This window comes from Lepisma saccharinum, chromosome 17 (assembly GCF_977018435.1).
Source record: "Lepisma saccharinum chromosome 17, izLepSacc3.1, whole genome shotgun sequence".
Taxonomy (NCBI): Eukaryota; Metazoa; Arthropoda; class Insecta; order Zygentoma; family Lepismatidae; genus Lepisma; species Lepisma saccharinum.
Window position 1 is genome coordinate 56,750,287 of NC_139245.1, and position 15,570 is coordinate 56,765,856.

Consider the following 15,570-nt stretch of genomic DNA (forward strand, 5'->3'; position numbering starts at 1 on the left):
AGTTTGTAGATTTTCATGACATATTCCAACTTGCGACCAAAAAACTACTAATTGTGAAAAAACTACTACACCCTGGACACTTAATCGACACGTTGCTAACAGCTGACGAATGAGTGACTACTGGGGAAAACATTCATGCCCAAAAGTCCCATACCCACAGAAAGAAACAGTCATTGGTGCACACGTCATGAAGAAAGTTGGAAATTATCGTTTAAATCGAAGAGGATTACTCAAAAAATTGGTAACACACTTAGAGTAAAAATTACGGAAAAAAACTTCCTCGTTTCATAAGCTCTCCAAAATGATACAAATGTTGTCAAGTGGCACACGGGTTGGGGGAAAAATCTGAATAAAAAGTGGAGAAGGCACGTTGTAGACCTCTTTGTAAAATGAAAAGAAGTTGTTGGTTGTGAGAAATAAAGGAACGAAAATGAGTGAAATAATAATGTTATTTATCATTCTCATGATTCCAGGTTGTCAGAATTAACTGTTACAAAAACTACAAATCCTGTTAAAATTGCCTCCCCCGGTTACGTATGCAAGCATGCAGCCTGCGGCGTACTTCAGACACAGTCACTCGCGTTGACACTGTCTCTTATGTCTCAATTCTCTCTCTCAACTCTTCTTGGGAATCCACTGGTGTTCTGAAGACTAACTCTTTCATGTGACCCCAAATGTAAAAGTCGCATGATATTGAGGAGGGAGTTCCTGTCAGAAGGATGAATTTTTGTCAATTTTTACTACATACCGAAACTGAAGACCCCCATCACCTGACAAGAATTCTGTGGACTGACAAATCCAAATTCGACCGCGATGGTATCACGAATTTTCGTAGTGTGCATTTTTGGGCCCCTAAGGGTCATAACCCAAGAAAATCTAAAGAAAATGCTCACCAGAGAAAATTCTCATTAAATGTGTGGATGGGAATCATCCACAATTCTTTCTGCCACAAAACCTAAATGGCATTACCTACGAAAACTTCCTAACGGAAGAATTGACGACGCTGCTGGAGAATGTGCCGCTCGCCACAAGATGGGGTATGATTTACCAACATGATGGCTGCCCAGCCCACTATTTCCGGAGTGTGCGACAGTGGCTGGACGACAATTATCCGATGCAATAGATTGGTTGAGGCAGCTTGAAACCCTGGCCGGCGAGGATTCTGGATTTCATGACATGTGACTTGCATTTGGGGCCACATGAAAGAGGTAGTCTACAGTACAACAGTGGATTCCCAAGAAGAGTTGAGAGAATTGTGACAGCCGCCCAATACATAAGAGACAGAGTGTCAACGCGAGTGACTGTGTCTGAAGTACACCCCATGCTGCATGCTTGCATACATAACTGGGGAGGCAATTTGAACAGGATTTGTAGTTTTTGTAACAGTTAATTCTGACAACCTGGAATCATGAGAATGATAAATAACATTATTATTTCACTCATTTTCGTTCCTTTATTTCTCACAACCAACAACTTCTTTTCATTTTACAAAGAGGTCTACAACGCACCTTCTCCGCTTTTTATTCAGATTTTTCCCCCAACCCGTGTGCCACTTGACAACATTTGTATCATTTTGGAGAGCTTATGAAACGAGGAAGTTTTTTTCCGTAATTTTTACGCTAAGTGTGTTACCAATTTTTTGAGTAATCCTCTTCGATTTAAACGATAATTTCCAAATTTCTTCATGACGTGTGCACCAATGACTGTTTCTTTCTGTGGGTATGGGACTTTTGGGCATGAATGTTTTCCCCAGTAGTCACTCATTCGTCAGCTGTTAGCAACGTGTCAATTAAGTGTCCAGGGTGTAGTAGTTTTTTCACAATTAGTAGTTTTTTGGTCGCAAGTTGGAATATGTCACGAAAATCTACAAACTGCAATAACTCGAAACCCATTGATTTCCGACCCCCCGTGCATAGGGTCAAATTTGTTGCAAATGTGCTCTAGTATTACCCCTTTCCAGGAATAGGTAGAATTACCAATCACCCTGTATACATCTTTACTTTACAATCCATTAACAACTGCTCCCGGTTGCCTTTTGCCCCAAAACAGGGAAATGCACTTAACACGACTTCACTCTACGAACGCACTATTTAGCATAGCTCTAACCTGCCCCCCGCAGATTATCACACAGAGGTCCCTATACATAACGGTGCTCACTCCCTGTGCATCTATGCATCCATCTGGCTCGGTAAAATCTGCCTCAATCCATTGGGCCTTGCATCAGAGTATCTGAGAGAGTCTGCAACTGTCTGAGTATCTGAGTTTCTGAGAGACTGTAAGAAGGCTGAACCCTGTATTTATACTTCCGACCCTGGGGCAAGGCCCTATTGTTACCTTACAAACAGGAAAGCCATTGAGGGAAAACAACTGTTGGCTTCCCCGGCTGCTGGGCAGAAAGCAACCTAGTCACGAGCCTTTACAAACATTCAAACTTTTACACACATACTTTCCATTTGCCAGCTGTGTGCGTAAAAATCACACAGGACAATCCCAATCATGGGTGGTTCCCAGGCCACAGCAGTCATTCCTGGTTCAAGCATACAGACAAATCTTCCTATGCCGAAGCTTTCCAGGCATTAGTTAAACACTGGGATTCATGTACAAATGTAGCTGGCGAGTAAGTTGAAAAATAAATTCAGTTTCCAGTCCTTGAAATTTGTTATTTTATTTAATTAACTCAAAAGTCCCGGTTTGACTTGAACAGCCCTCGTACTATAAGATATTTCAATGCTGAAGTATCATTTAGTGACTGAAAGAAATACAGAATAAAGTACAGACAGGAAGGGGTAAGAGGAGGGGAGGGCAACTGACAGAGAGAGAAATAGGAAAGGGTATAATTTAGTGCAAAATTTTGCTGTTTGGTTTTTATTTTTATGAATTTAACATATAATTCATATGTACTGGATTTATAAAGTAAATATCCAAATACTGTGTGCAGTTTCTTTTTCAGAGACAATATTGACTGCAGTCACCTGGTTAAGAAGGTCAATTAGCCATTCATTTCTTCAGGGAACATATACAATTTTATATTAGATCAGTAGAATATTGGTTATCAGTAGTGTCTGGAAGTTCAGGCATTTATTTTGGTTAAAATAGTCAGGCAAAGAGGCATTTGTAATGTTCAAAATAGGCGCCAAAGCAAAAAATAGTCACAATAAACAAAAAAAGTGGTAAATTCCAAGTCACTTATATCTATAGTTTTATTCAAAAAGTTAAAATTTACATGGAAATAACATTTTTACTTTCCTTTGTTGCCTTCATTGCAGATAACCACTAGCTTTTATATGTATAATTTATTTTTTAAAGTTATAGACATTCACTGATATCCTGTCAGAAAGAATACTTCATCTTAACAGAAAATGAATTTTCTTCTTTGACAGAAGTAATTGGACCATATATGAAACAGGCTATTGTATCTGGATTCATATCCATCAGGAAAAGAATTTCCACCTTTAAGAATACAGTATCACAAATTGTTTTCAATATTTTCAATTCCACAATTGTACTCATTACACGTTTGCAGTTTTCTGCAACAGCTAACTTTTTCCTCAATCAGCTGCTGCATCGATTCCTCGAAGACTTCAATGCGTGCCATAAGAGTTTCACCCATTTTCGCAGCTTTGTAATTGTCTCTGGCAAGACCATAATGTGCTACAAAGAACTTTTTTGAAAGAAAAATTAGTATTATACATTTTTTAAATCATTCTACTTGTAAAATGTAATTAAAAATTGCAAAAACGGCATTGAAATTAAAAAAAAGGAATGGGGTACAAAATAGGGAAAATAAAAACATTCGAGAACATTAGCAACAACATCAAAAATGTATCAAGAAAAATTTTATCAATAAATGCAGCAGGGAAGAAGACATTTTGCCAAACTTCCGGGCTCTAGTTATCACTACAGTGCAACCTCTCCTTTACATTTTTCAGGGGACTAAGCTGAAAAACTTAAAATGTGGGGAAATGTAAAATTGGGGTTCCGTTGTATTTGTATATTTTAATTCAGTATTGCCAGAAATTTCATATTGGTCAATCCCTAACACCCTGTATGTGGAAATTTATGGTGATGATTTTTCAGGTTGAAACGACAGAAAAAGATGGAAGTACGAGTGAAAGTTCTCTAGAGTCATCCAGTGGCTATGGCAGTCAAACTACAATTCCAATCGATGAGAGTGGACATAATGAAGGTAAATATTAACTTGCTGATTTTGATTTGATTGGGATGAAAACTGCATATTGCTATAAATGTGGTTGTGTAGTTCGCCTGTAGTGCATTTTATGGATTGATGTCCTGCATGGATAGATACTGTTTATTTGTTTTATCCTTCTCTTATCAAAGTGGTTACATATTAAGGCTTGATTTAAAGAAGTAGGGTGTGGCAGAGAAGGTCAGTAAATATGTTGAAAAAAGTTAAGGGGATATCTGGTACTGGTAGTAGTTTTGAAAGGTGGGAGTACAGTCCAGTTTTAAGATAGGTTGGGCAGCAGATGTTAGATACACTGAGTCTCACGGTCGAATTGGTCGTGGAGCGGTGACTAGCGTACCGGGCAGTGAAAGCGTGTCTGCTTGAAAACTGGATGCAACATCTGCGTAAGTGGAACCACTAGCTATGTAATGAAATAAGCTCATACAATTTCATGGACAATTACAATTAAAATGAGCACTTACAGTGTTACAAGAGGTGTTGGAAATGTCCTCCTGCATCCATACTTTTTAGGAAATTTTCACTAACACGCATCAGTTCCTCTTCCAAAATTGCTTCAATTTCTCTCCTGATATTTTCTTTCGATTCTTCTAATGTATGGCTTCAGGTTTAAAAGCTTAGTAGGTCGTTGAGGAGTATGTTCCAATAATGCTCCAACGTCATCTAATTGTTTCTCAGTAAGCACATGCCATTTAACGCTTCACTTCTTATCAAGAACAGACCGTGTATCCGTAAATTTGTTCACAAGTATCCAAACACACACTCTGTGTGGAACAGGAACATCTGGCAATGTTCTGTCAACAAAACAATCTAAAACACTTGTTAACACCTCAACACTTCACAAACACATGTAAACTGAACGCAAGGCTATCTGGATAATGAAGCACTGACGCATCAAGTGGCAAGTCAGTGTACAGCTGTGAGCAGTGGCAGCAATTGGGGAGGGGGGAGGATAGTTTGCTTTCCCTTGGTACATAAGGTTTAGCATAGTGTGGGGCAAAAGTGGCAAAAAGTGTGGGGAGCAACTGTCCCATCCCCCCCCCCCCCCCGCCCCAAATTGCCACCACTGGCTGTGGGTTAAAACTCTGGCAGATGGACTCTCACCGCCCAGCATGCTGGCTGCCGCTCTGTGGCCAAGTTGACCATGAAACTCACTGTATTTGTAACAAGAGGTGCCAATTTGGCTGAGCAAGATAACCAGTTACTTTTATGCGGCAAGAATTAGGGCACTGGTAAAGTGATGGGATAAATTCATCAATATTGGTAGGAGTTATGTTGAGATATTTGGGGATTTGTAAATAAAACAATAAATGGATTTAAGCTTTAGAATTTTTAAAATCCATTTTAAGCCTATTTTTTGAATTGTTCTTGTAATAAGAAGTAATACAAGAAAGCATTTTCAGTTTATTTAGTCACTTTATGTAAATTAGGTTACTTAGAGCTGCAATGTGTTCAATTAAATGTAAAGTAAATCATACTATGAATGTACTGTAAGCATAACTATTCAGATAGAAGCTTCAAGTTATGAGCACATGAGTAAGCTCATGTTACATTCAGTTGAATGTTGGAGAACATGTAGCATAGCAGTTTTGTATCATCACTCACATTTTGTAGCAGTACTTGCCAATGACATTTTTGTTCTTTGTTTTTAGGTCAGGTTGTCTTCTGTAAATAAATTAAGTAGAAATCGTATCACACATTTTAGATTTACAATTAATTCTGGTGTGTTTAGCATAAGACTTTCATACTTTTTATACAATGACAGTAAATTATGACAGTACTTGCCTTTGTTTTGTGTCTATTAATATTGTATAGACTGTTTCGAAAGTCATGCAACCCAAACTTTGAAAATGTATACCATGAAAACCATAAGAGATATTTACACCAAGTTTATTGCATTATAAATCCTTGACCATTGATATATTTTTTAATGCTCAACATTATCAGTTCACACCATACAGAAAATGATATAAATCAATAACCGGCGGAAGGCAGCATCAAAAAGTTTTCCAAAATGCCACTTTTCAGCAATAAAAATATATATATAAGTATTGAAGGGTCATAATTTGACATCTGATGCCAATTTGTCATTTGCGACCAATATTGGTCATGTGCAGCATTTGATGGATTTATGATTGGCAAATATATTGGTTAAGTGAAAAAGTGGCAATTTAGGGGCATATCGCCTTAGCTGGTAACACTAGCAGGTCAAAATTTTCTCATCGAAAAGTGGCATTGTGGAAAAAAATTTAATGCTGCCGTTCGCCAGTTATTAACTTTTACAATGCAGAAAACCTGGTGTAAATATCTCTTATGGTTTTTATGATATAAATTTTCAAAATTTAGGTTGCACAACTTTTGAAACACTGTGGACATTAAAAACACTCTTTGGAATATGTATAAACTAATGTTTCCTTGATCTAACGGTGATAAGCATGTGTACCAGATGATATATTTATGATATATTTACCATACCAGACAACCTTTATTTAGAACAACTAAAATGTTTGGTGCATGCATGCATGCATATTCATTACATGCTTGAAGTGCTTGTTTCAAATTATGTGAAAGCACATGATTGAACGTTTCGTTATTAATGTAAGTAATTTCAAACATACTTTTATTTAGAGATCAAACAGGCATATGAGATAGATACAGATTTAGAAAAAAGCTGTTTAGCTGTTTGCATTGCACAATGATATTCCTCCTTAAACCCATTAATACCTTAATGTTTAACATTAGAAACATAACAGGATTAGCATGCAATGTTAATTGGACTTTATCCATTGTCTATTGCTTTTAACTATACTTATTCTATCAAATATCAACAGCTGTCTATTAAAATCCAATACACACACAACACAAGAGTATAAAGACTGTCATAATTCAATGTCTTAAGTCAAGGGTCAGAAAAATCAGCTCAAATTCAGAACACAATGGAAGGCACGCTGTTGCTCACTCACCTTGCCTAACTTGAAGCTGCTCCCCCGAGCACTGGGTAGTCCTGGAACGCTACGACCACTAGTCTGAGAGCTTACACGAACTTACAACAGACGGCGCATGTAATTGCTCCATGCATTTATATCCAGGGAGGTACATGACCTCCCTGTTGAGCCGGACATTGGACGTAGAGTTTAAATGGGCATTAGGCAAGGCTCGTGCATCGCTTGCACTCTATCATCTACGCCAGAGAAGAGGTGCTCTCTCGAAATGCAGTGTTAGAATAAGTATAGTTAAAAGCCGTAGACAATGGATAAAGTCCAATTAACATTGCATGCTAATATAGAACAATTTTCACTAACATTCATAGGACGAATAAGCAGTTTTTCTTGAGATATAATGCCAAACAACACATTGGTTAGACAAAAAATGTTTTCACCATGAGAATAAATATGTGATATTGTAATACTGTAATATTGTGAAGATGCATGAAATGGCATGACTAAAGTTACATGTTTCTTTTTTTCCTTTCAAATTTACATTTCTTGTCCTAACTTCTATTTTGTTGCCATTCTGCAATATTATTTACCTGATCTAATGTAATGTATAGTTTAGCATTTTCATTTCTTATGCATGCTAACTTGTGTTTTTACATCATTTAATGTGCTTTTGATATTTTTATTTCGTTTTGTTTTGGGCTTGTTTTCTATAGTGCTTTTGATTTTGTTATTTGTTTAGTTTTTGCATTCAGTTCATTTAACTTGGATGAACGTGACAAGTATTGCACTCTCCCCCGCATGGCCGAACCACCTCTACCACCTTGGCCTGTGACAACCATACCAAGACGTCCTCTGTCCACCTCAGGTAAACTATCTGTCGCGCTTATCAGAACTATGAAAAGTGTTAAAATAACTTTTAGTTTGGCAAATTTACTTTTCAGGAGCTTTTTCTAACAGGTGTGAAGCTTTTATTAATGAATTGTTTTGCAACATTTAAGTTCCTAACATGTGAGTGTATCATATCCATATCCATGACCAGGGCTCGAAAAATCCAGGTTGCCATGGCGACTAAAAGTTTCAGCTTGGTGACTGTGATGTTTTGCTGTAATATTGCCATTTTATAAGTTTCCATGTACGAAATTTTGAAGATTCTAAATTCAAATTGCAGTACAGCATAAGTTAGCAAGTGATTTTTTTTATCAACGTTGTGAACATTCCATAGAATCAGTAACAATTTCTTACTCTTTGTTCCCAAACCCCTCATTTTCCACCTTCTCATATGATTTAGCGATGTTTTGAATACGGTGATGATCAGCTTCTTATAGATTGATTGACTTACTTTATTTTACTTAGCTTTTTGTGTCACTTTTGGCTAATTTGCGAAGATGGTGATAAATGATGATATGATGAAATTTATGAAAGAACAAACATCCATACCCAGGCCGGGATTTGAACTCTGGACCCCTGGCATTGTAGCACGATGTGCTTACCACTCTGCAACGGGGGGGGGGGGGGAGCTCAGCTTCTTGTATAAACCACAAGGACAAGAACTTTCGGCAAAAAGTCTCCGTGCAACTTCCCTTTCTTCCGTTCAACTCGGGCCATAAGGATGCGTGGTCCACTCTGTTCCTCCCCTCCACGTGGGACTGCAGTGCACAGGAGTCGTCTGCGCAGACTTTTTTTCCTTGTGGTTCCACTATAGTATGCACAATAGCTAGTAGGCGGTTTCCTGGCACCTGATTTTCAGAGCTGGCGCCTAGCTCTGAAGAAGATTTTTCGAGCACTGTCCATGACTTAATTCCTGACAGATTTTTCTGTTACAAGGATTTTATACTAACATAACATTGTTTCCATTGAAAATTGTACATCACATGATCCTTTTACTACTCACTTTCAATCTAGGTGTGGGTTTAAATGCTTAGTTTTAAATTAAGTTGCTCATAATAGTACATCAGCCAAGAAGCAAAAAGGCTTCAAAAAAATATTTTACCTGCATGGAATGTTAATGATTGGCACCCGTACTAAATCAGTCATAGACCAGACTGAAATACTAGGGTGGATGCCACTAGAAATTTTGACCTTAGGTCATTTTAAGGTCATATGAGTATTGTAACCTAAAATGGTCAAATCACAAAGTCATCCAAATATAGTCTTGTAATATATCAAAAGAATGGTATGGACGAGACAAACAGTTTGGTACGATTTTAGATCAGAATATGAATCTCAGAAGTAGGTCATGAAGGTCAAAGTCCATTCCAATATTTCTATCCGACATGTGGTCAATTGGTTTAGCATTGGTGCTTGCCATTAACATTACATGCATTAAAAGTCCTTTTAATCCTACTCATAGAAAAGTACCTCATGTTCTATGCTGTCTATACCGTATACTATGGAGATAAATAATGACATACTAAAATTAAACTGTGATATTACATTTTTTTTAAAAAAAAAAATATATGCTATTGTAAGTAAACAGCAACATTTCCTAAACTTAAAAAATAAAGATGTCAATAAAGAAAATATTTTTTTCAACACACATATACTGCAAGAAGTTTTGAAAATGACAGAAACATTTCTACGAATAAGCAACAACTGTTGGTCTGCTCACAAACTACAAAATTCAACAAACAAACTGAAGTGTTCAGAAATACCGAATCTTACTTCACAATTTGAAACTTGTTTTTTGACATCGAAAGTTTGAGTTCTTGTTTTTAAGTCAATTTAATACACAGATAGGCTAATCGGGAATATACCTTCTGTTTAAAGTGGGGTCCTAACCACTATGTGCCTCAACTGGTTATCAAAATTGGGACCCCTTGATTGCAAGGATGCACAGAAAGTGTTCTATTGTTTATCTAGCTGTTTACATCCAATTCTATTTTGTTTACTTTACATACTTCATGGTCTAACAGAAACGATGAGAGAACAAAGGATAAAACAGTACAAACACAATGACACATACATGTTTTGACCGTGGTTCAACTGGAACCCGTAACTTGACGCTGTCCACTCCGCCACGTAGTCTCCTGTTGTTTAGTTATCTTATCGTGAAAGTGAACAGTTCACAAGACAAGAATAATCCCCCTTAAAGGTGCGTGAAAAGGTTTTAACGTGCTGTGAGGTTGTCCACGCTGGAGGTGATGTCAATCAGCTTGCAACTACCCATTGCCCATACATTGGGATAGGGGAAAAGGCATGTATATCATCCTAAATACGTATTAAAGGATAGAGAGGCCTCCAATGCTGGCAAGAGCTCAGTACAGCACTGCGGTGCACTGCACGGAAAGGTTTTCATCTCGTGCATGGGCACACAACAACAGAAAATGCTCACCAAGTAATTTAATTTGTGACTATATTATACAACTACTATTAACTACACGCCTACACTTATGATGTAAATTATATATATATATATATATATATATATATATATATGTATGTATGTATATGTATATATATGTGGTGGTTGCTCAACTTACCACCAGTTCTATCACGAGTCCTCTTTCACGTTCTTGTGAATGAGAACATCAGAAAGCTGGAAAACTGCATTGTGGAGTGCATTTTTATCAGTTGCACTCTTGTTTCTTAAAACATGAACCAATCTCATCTCACTGCCTGGTAGTATGCTTTTTCCATTCAGTATGGGTTCAGTTGTGTTGGTTGCATACATCTCAAATTCTGTCCACAATTTATTCAGCCCAGCACTTGCTTTCATGAAGTTCCTATATGAAGGCCACTTATCAGAAATACAGGGTTATTCAAAATGATTGTTGTATTTCAATATTACTTTCTGGAGCAAGGAATGAAACATTTATAACCGCACCAGTTGATGGAGACACACTCTCTAAGTTATCTTTCCTTTTTACCCTCGAATTAAATCAAAGTCCGTCAATTACCATTGGTAATAGACCAACACACTCCTCTGAAAGCCTTCTTCGGATAGTGATCCTCCTCAGGTGTTAAAGCTAGAAGCAGCATAGGCCATATGGCTTCATTCTTAGTAGCTTTGGTTTAGAGTTCCCTCTGACTTTCTAAGACTCCGTGGAAACCATTTCTACCGTGGTCCACTTGTGCTTTTATTTATCCATCCCGTCTCCTGAAACTGTCCACATCACCGGCGAATGGAATGTATCATTAGACAACGACAACTGACTGACTTATGACTCAAGCACAAGAAAACATCTTATCAGAGCCGTGACCCTATATCTTGTAAAATCTGCTTCATAGCGACCAAATGCATAATTACCGATTATGAAAAAAAAAAAAAAAAAAAACCTTCAGTCTCTCCATCAATTGATGCAATTATAAATGCCAGAAAGAAAAATCCTAACAATAATTTTGAATAACCCTGTATAATGTTCTTAAATTGGGACTAAGGCTACTTCCGAGATAGATATTCTGATCTAAAAATACTACCAAACTGTTTGTCTCTTCCATACCTTTCTTTTGATATATTATATGACAATATTTGGAAAACTTTGTGATTTGACCTTTTTGGTCAGAATATGACCTTAAAATGACCTTGAAGGTCAAAATTTCTAGTGGCATCCACCCTAGTATTTCTGTCTGATATATGACTAATTGATTTAGCATGGATGCCAATCCTTAACATTCCATGCAGGTAAAATTCACAATTTTAATCTTTGGCTGGTCTACTATAATGGTCTTTATTGTAAAAACTAAGGATGGACGATATGGGAGATTAGATATTACAATATATCATCAAGAAAATATCGTCACAGACAATATGTTACCAATACTTTTTCTGTATCTTGGTATCAGCGATATATTGCCCCCACGATATGTATTGTGACGGCGATATATATCGTACCCTCTTCCCATACTGCATTTTCCAGTCACAAACAAAAAAGTATTTAATGTAAGAAGAACCAAGTTTGGTTTGTCATTCGTTCGGATGGAAAAAACGACCTTCTAAGATATGCACTTCGTACATACATTATAGGAGCAAGAGAATAATTGAAAGTTTGACACAATCATTAATTAGTATGTTAACATTTTGTCCAAAAATGAATAATAATTATCTATGTTGCAAAATCCAAGCAATCTTGTGATCATGTCTCATTACAATAAAAATAGTTTGCCAAAAATGTTCTTTCCATTGTCACAATATTATTTCATACAAAGTTTGCAAAATTTGTTGATAAATGGCCTGAGTAGAAAATCTGAAAATTGCTGTTCTGCAAATTATGTATTATAATCATACGTACTAAACACTAAAATGTTGAGTTATATTGGCATGCGGGGAAATTATATATTAGTCATTCTGGCTGACTATGCGAGATGCAGAAATAAACTAACTATATTATGCTGATTCCCTTGCCGAAACCACGGTTCACTGATACTCGCACCGACACACAAGTCAAACAATATCACTGATGCAATATGTATCATGGAGATAAAGCATATTGATGACACGATATACCAGGTGTTTCAGAAATAATTGAGGGGTTACAAAAATGTATTGCAAGTAAACTATTGAACTTACGTTAACGTTACATTACGTTACATCCAGAACGAACGAGAAAAGCAAACAGTTTGTGCGTGTATGTTTTGTTAAGCTGAGAGTTCATATCTCTGCCGCTGGGTGACACTAAATCACCCACATCCCTCACAGTGTTCTTTTCAATGTTTTGGTTCCCAAGATCACCGGACCTTACAACATGTGGTTTTATCAGGGACAGGGTATTTGCCCCACCGATGCTGCGTGATATCGCAGACCTAAGGGAGCGTATCATCACAGTGATAGACACTATCGACAAGCCCATGCTGATGCAAGAGTGACAAGAAATAGACTATCGTGTCGATGTGTGCCAAATCACCGGTGATGCACACATTGGGGGGGGGGGGGGGGGAGAAGAAGTTTGCGTTCTGCGATAGTAACCTCTCAGTTATTTCTGAAGCACCCAGTATATCATGAAAATATCATGATGATATACCGGGTGTCCCAGAAGTCTTTCCCTGATTACAAACTTTATTCATATTCGCTATATGCAATGTAGAGATGTGAAAGTGGTGCCAAAATGTTGGAAAACTAATCAAGTTTATTTGTTGCAGGTTTCAGTAATGTGGCTGTAGTGTAGCAGTGTCAGTGCCAAGGAATCCGGAATTAATGCTCTTGACATCTGGTGGCATCTTTCCATACAATGTTTCTTGGACTTGACAGGATTTGTGAATGAAGATAAATTCCATTTTTTAAATACCAACTTATTGATGGCAGATATTCTAGACGAAAGAATTCTGTACATTTGAAAGTTCCTCTGCACTGTTATTGGTGACCGGGTTTCGTGATTCTGGAGGACATGCTGAGCTTTCTTCCTGATTTGTGAACATTTGCGGTTTTCTGGGCACTGACACTGCTACACTACAGCCATGTTACACAAACCTGCAACAAAAAAACTTTGTTAGTTTTCCAACATTTTGGCACCACTTTCACATATCTACCTTGCATATAGCGGATATGAATAAAGTTTGTAATCAGGGAAAGACTTCTGGGACACCCGGTATATCTCCAGCACGTATAACATGGCCATGATAAACTCGTATGTCATCAAAATATTGTTACGATATAATGCCTACTTGATATCGCCTGAATGATATATTTTCAATATTACGATAGATCATGTAGACGATATATTACCCAACACTAGTAGAAACTATAAAATAAAATTTATGTACCTTATAGTGTGGAAAAGATCCTGGAAAACTTCGTAAGGTTAGCTATGAAGACATAAATGGCAAAGAACAAAATTGCAATTGAATTTCCTGCTAATATTAAGCAGTGTTAATCATACAAATTAGTACCGTGATAATACATTGAGACATATTTGTCTTTATTAAATTAAGATTTCATTTTTATTGTCAACAAAGGAAATATGTACTCTATTACAGAGAAAAAGAGTTAAGCATGCTAATGACAATGTCCTGCAAATGATACCTAATCCAACTTATTTTATGTAACATTATATATTGTAACCAAATATGAAAGAAAATAATATTTACCTATGTTGTAGACCTGTGCTTTAATATAAAAAAAACAACAAAAAAAACACATTTACCTATCTTTTGGGCCTGCACTTCAATATAAAATAGCCAGTGTTTGAACCAGATTTCCAGTTGTAGGCATGCTGTCTGTGTTGTAGCTCTATTCATGTTTAATATTTTACTGGATCTTTCTACCATTAAATATATAAAAATATATAGTTTCAGCAGTGTGGACCGAACATGGGTAGAGATATGAAAGTCTGAACATGGATACATAAAAATAAAATTTGTCATACTGAAAGGGCCACCTGAGATAGGAAATTATGCAAACTTGCAGATCCATGTTTGCATAATTTCCTATATTTTGTATTTCCAAAATTACAGGGGTGTAAAATGTGTGATTATGACAATTTTTTTTTTCAACATCTTGTTAACTTTAAATTACAATATTTCGGCAGTTAGGTCACCTATTGAGGTGATTCAGATGGTGTGGGAAAGGTCTTGAAGGGCTCTTTCACACAAGATATTACACACCTATGTCAGGGTAAAAAAAACAATTGAAGGTGGTGTAATGAAAATTTTGTTGGCCATTTTCTCAAAAATGGGTCTTATTTTTTTTTTTTAATATACCGTATATCATGCACACGTAATCACTCAATAACAAAGTTTAGAAATAGGATGCCAATGCGATCCTGAGATATGTTAGATTTCAGTTAGGTTAGGTGAGGTTATGGTAGGTTAGGTAATGCATGATAACATATTTTGACAGAGAAATTCCTATAATTCAAAAGTAGAAGTATAACAGAAATGAAAACTAAATATAAACACAATATTATTTGAATTAATGTACACCAAGCTGATATTTACATCCCAGTTCTTAGAAATACAGGGTGATTCAAGTGTCTTGTCCCATAGACAACTCTGTTATTATTTCCACACAAGGATTCCAGCACCTCCAAATTGATTACACTCAATGATGTTCTCCTGGTTATATCGACACCATGAGGTGTGTGTGTGTGTACATATGGTGACCATGCGGAAGTCATGCCAGATATGCCACTTTGTGTAGACATAGTCTCCAATATGCCACAGAGCCTCGTGGTATTAACTCAAGCGGCAAAATTTGGCAGTTATGTCACTTCGTGAATTGATAGACGAAATGTTTTACATGTGTTGAAAATTGCACTGTCTCCAAATTAGTTTACTGATAATCTTGAAGACCTGTATAACTTGTACATATTATGAAATATTCCTTCTTTTTTTTAGAAAGTCATATTTTTCTTGTGAAGCAAAGTGAATTGGAGAGTTATGAAAAGTGATTTACGTAAATATACTGTTATTTGTGTACTTACAGTTCTTTTAATTTTAGAACACTTTATTTACCTATAAAGGTATAACAGGATAAATGTATTGATCCATTGTACT

The 15,570-nt window shown here is 36.6% G+C and overlaps 1 protein-coding gene across 4 annotated transcripts in view; it reads left to right on the top strand.

Moving 5' to 3' along the window:
• The window catches only part of mim (missing-in-metastasis), a 438,609-nt gene that overhangs the window by 415,696 nt on the left and 7,343 nt on the right, over positions 1 to 15,570 (top strand). For 3 of the 4 annotated variants that reach the window (XM_083139464.1, XM_083139465.1, XM_083139466.1), the window contains 2 exons: positions 4,078 to 4,186; positions 7,883 to 8,008. In XM_083139464.1, the coding sequence (XP_082995590.1) occupies positions 4,078 to 4,186; positions 7,883 to 8,008 (235 nt within the window). The remainder of the gene's footprint in view (positions 1 to 4,077; positions 4,187 to 7,882; positions 8,009 to 15,570) is intronic. The other variant, XM_083139467.1, reaches the window with a different exon arrangement.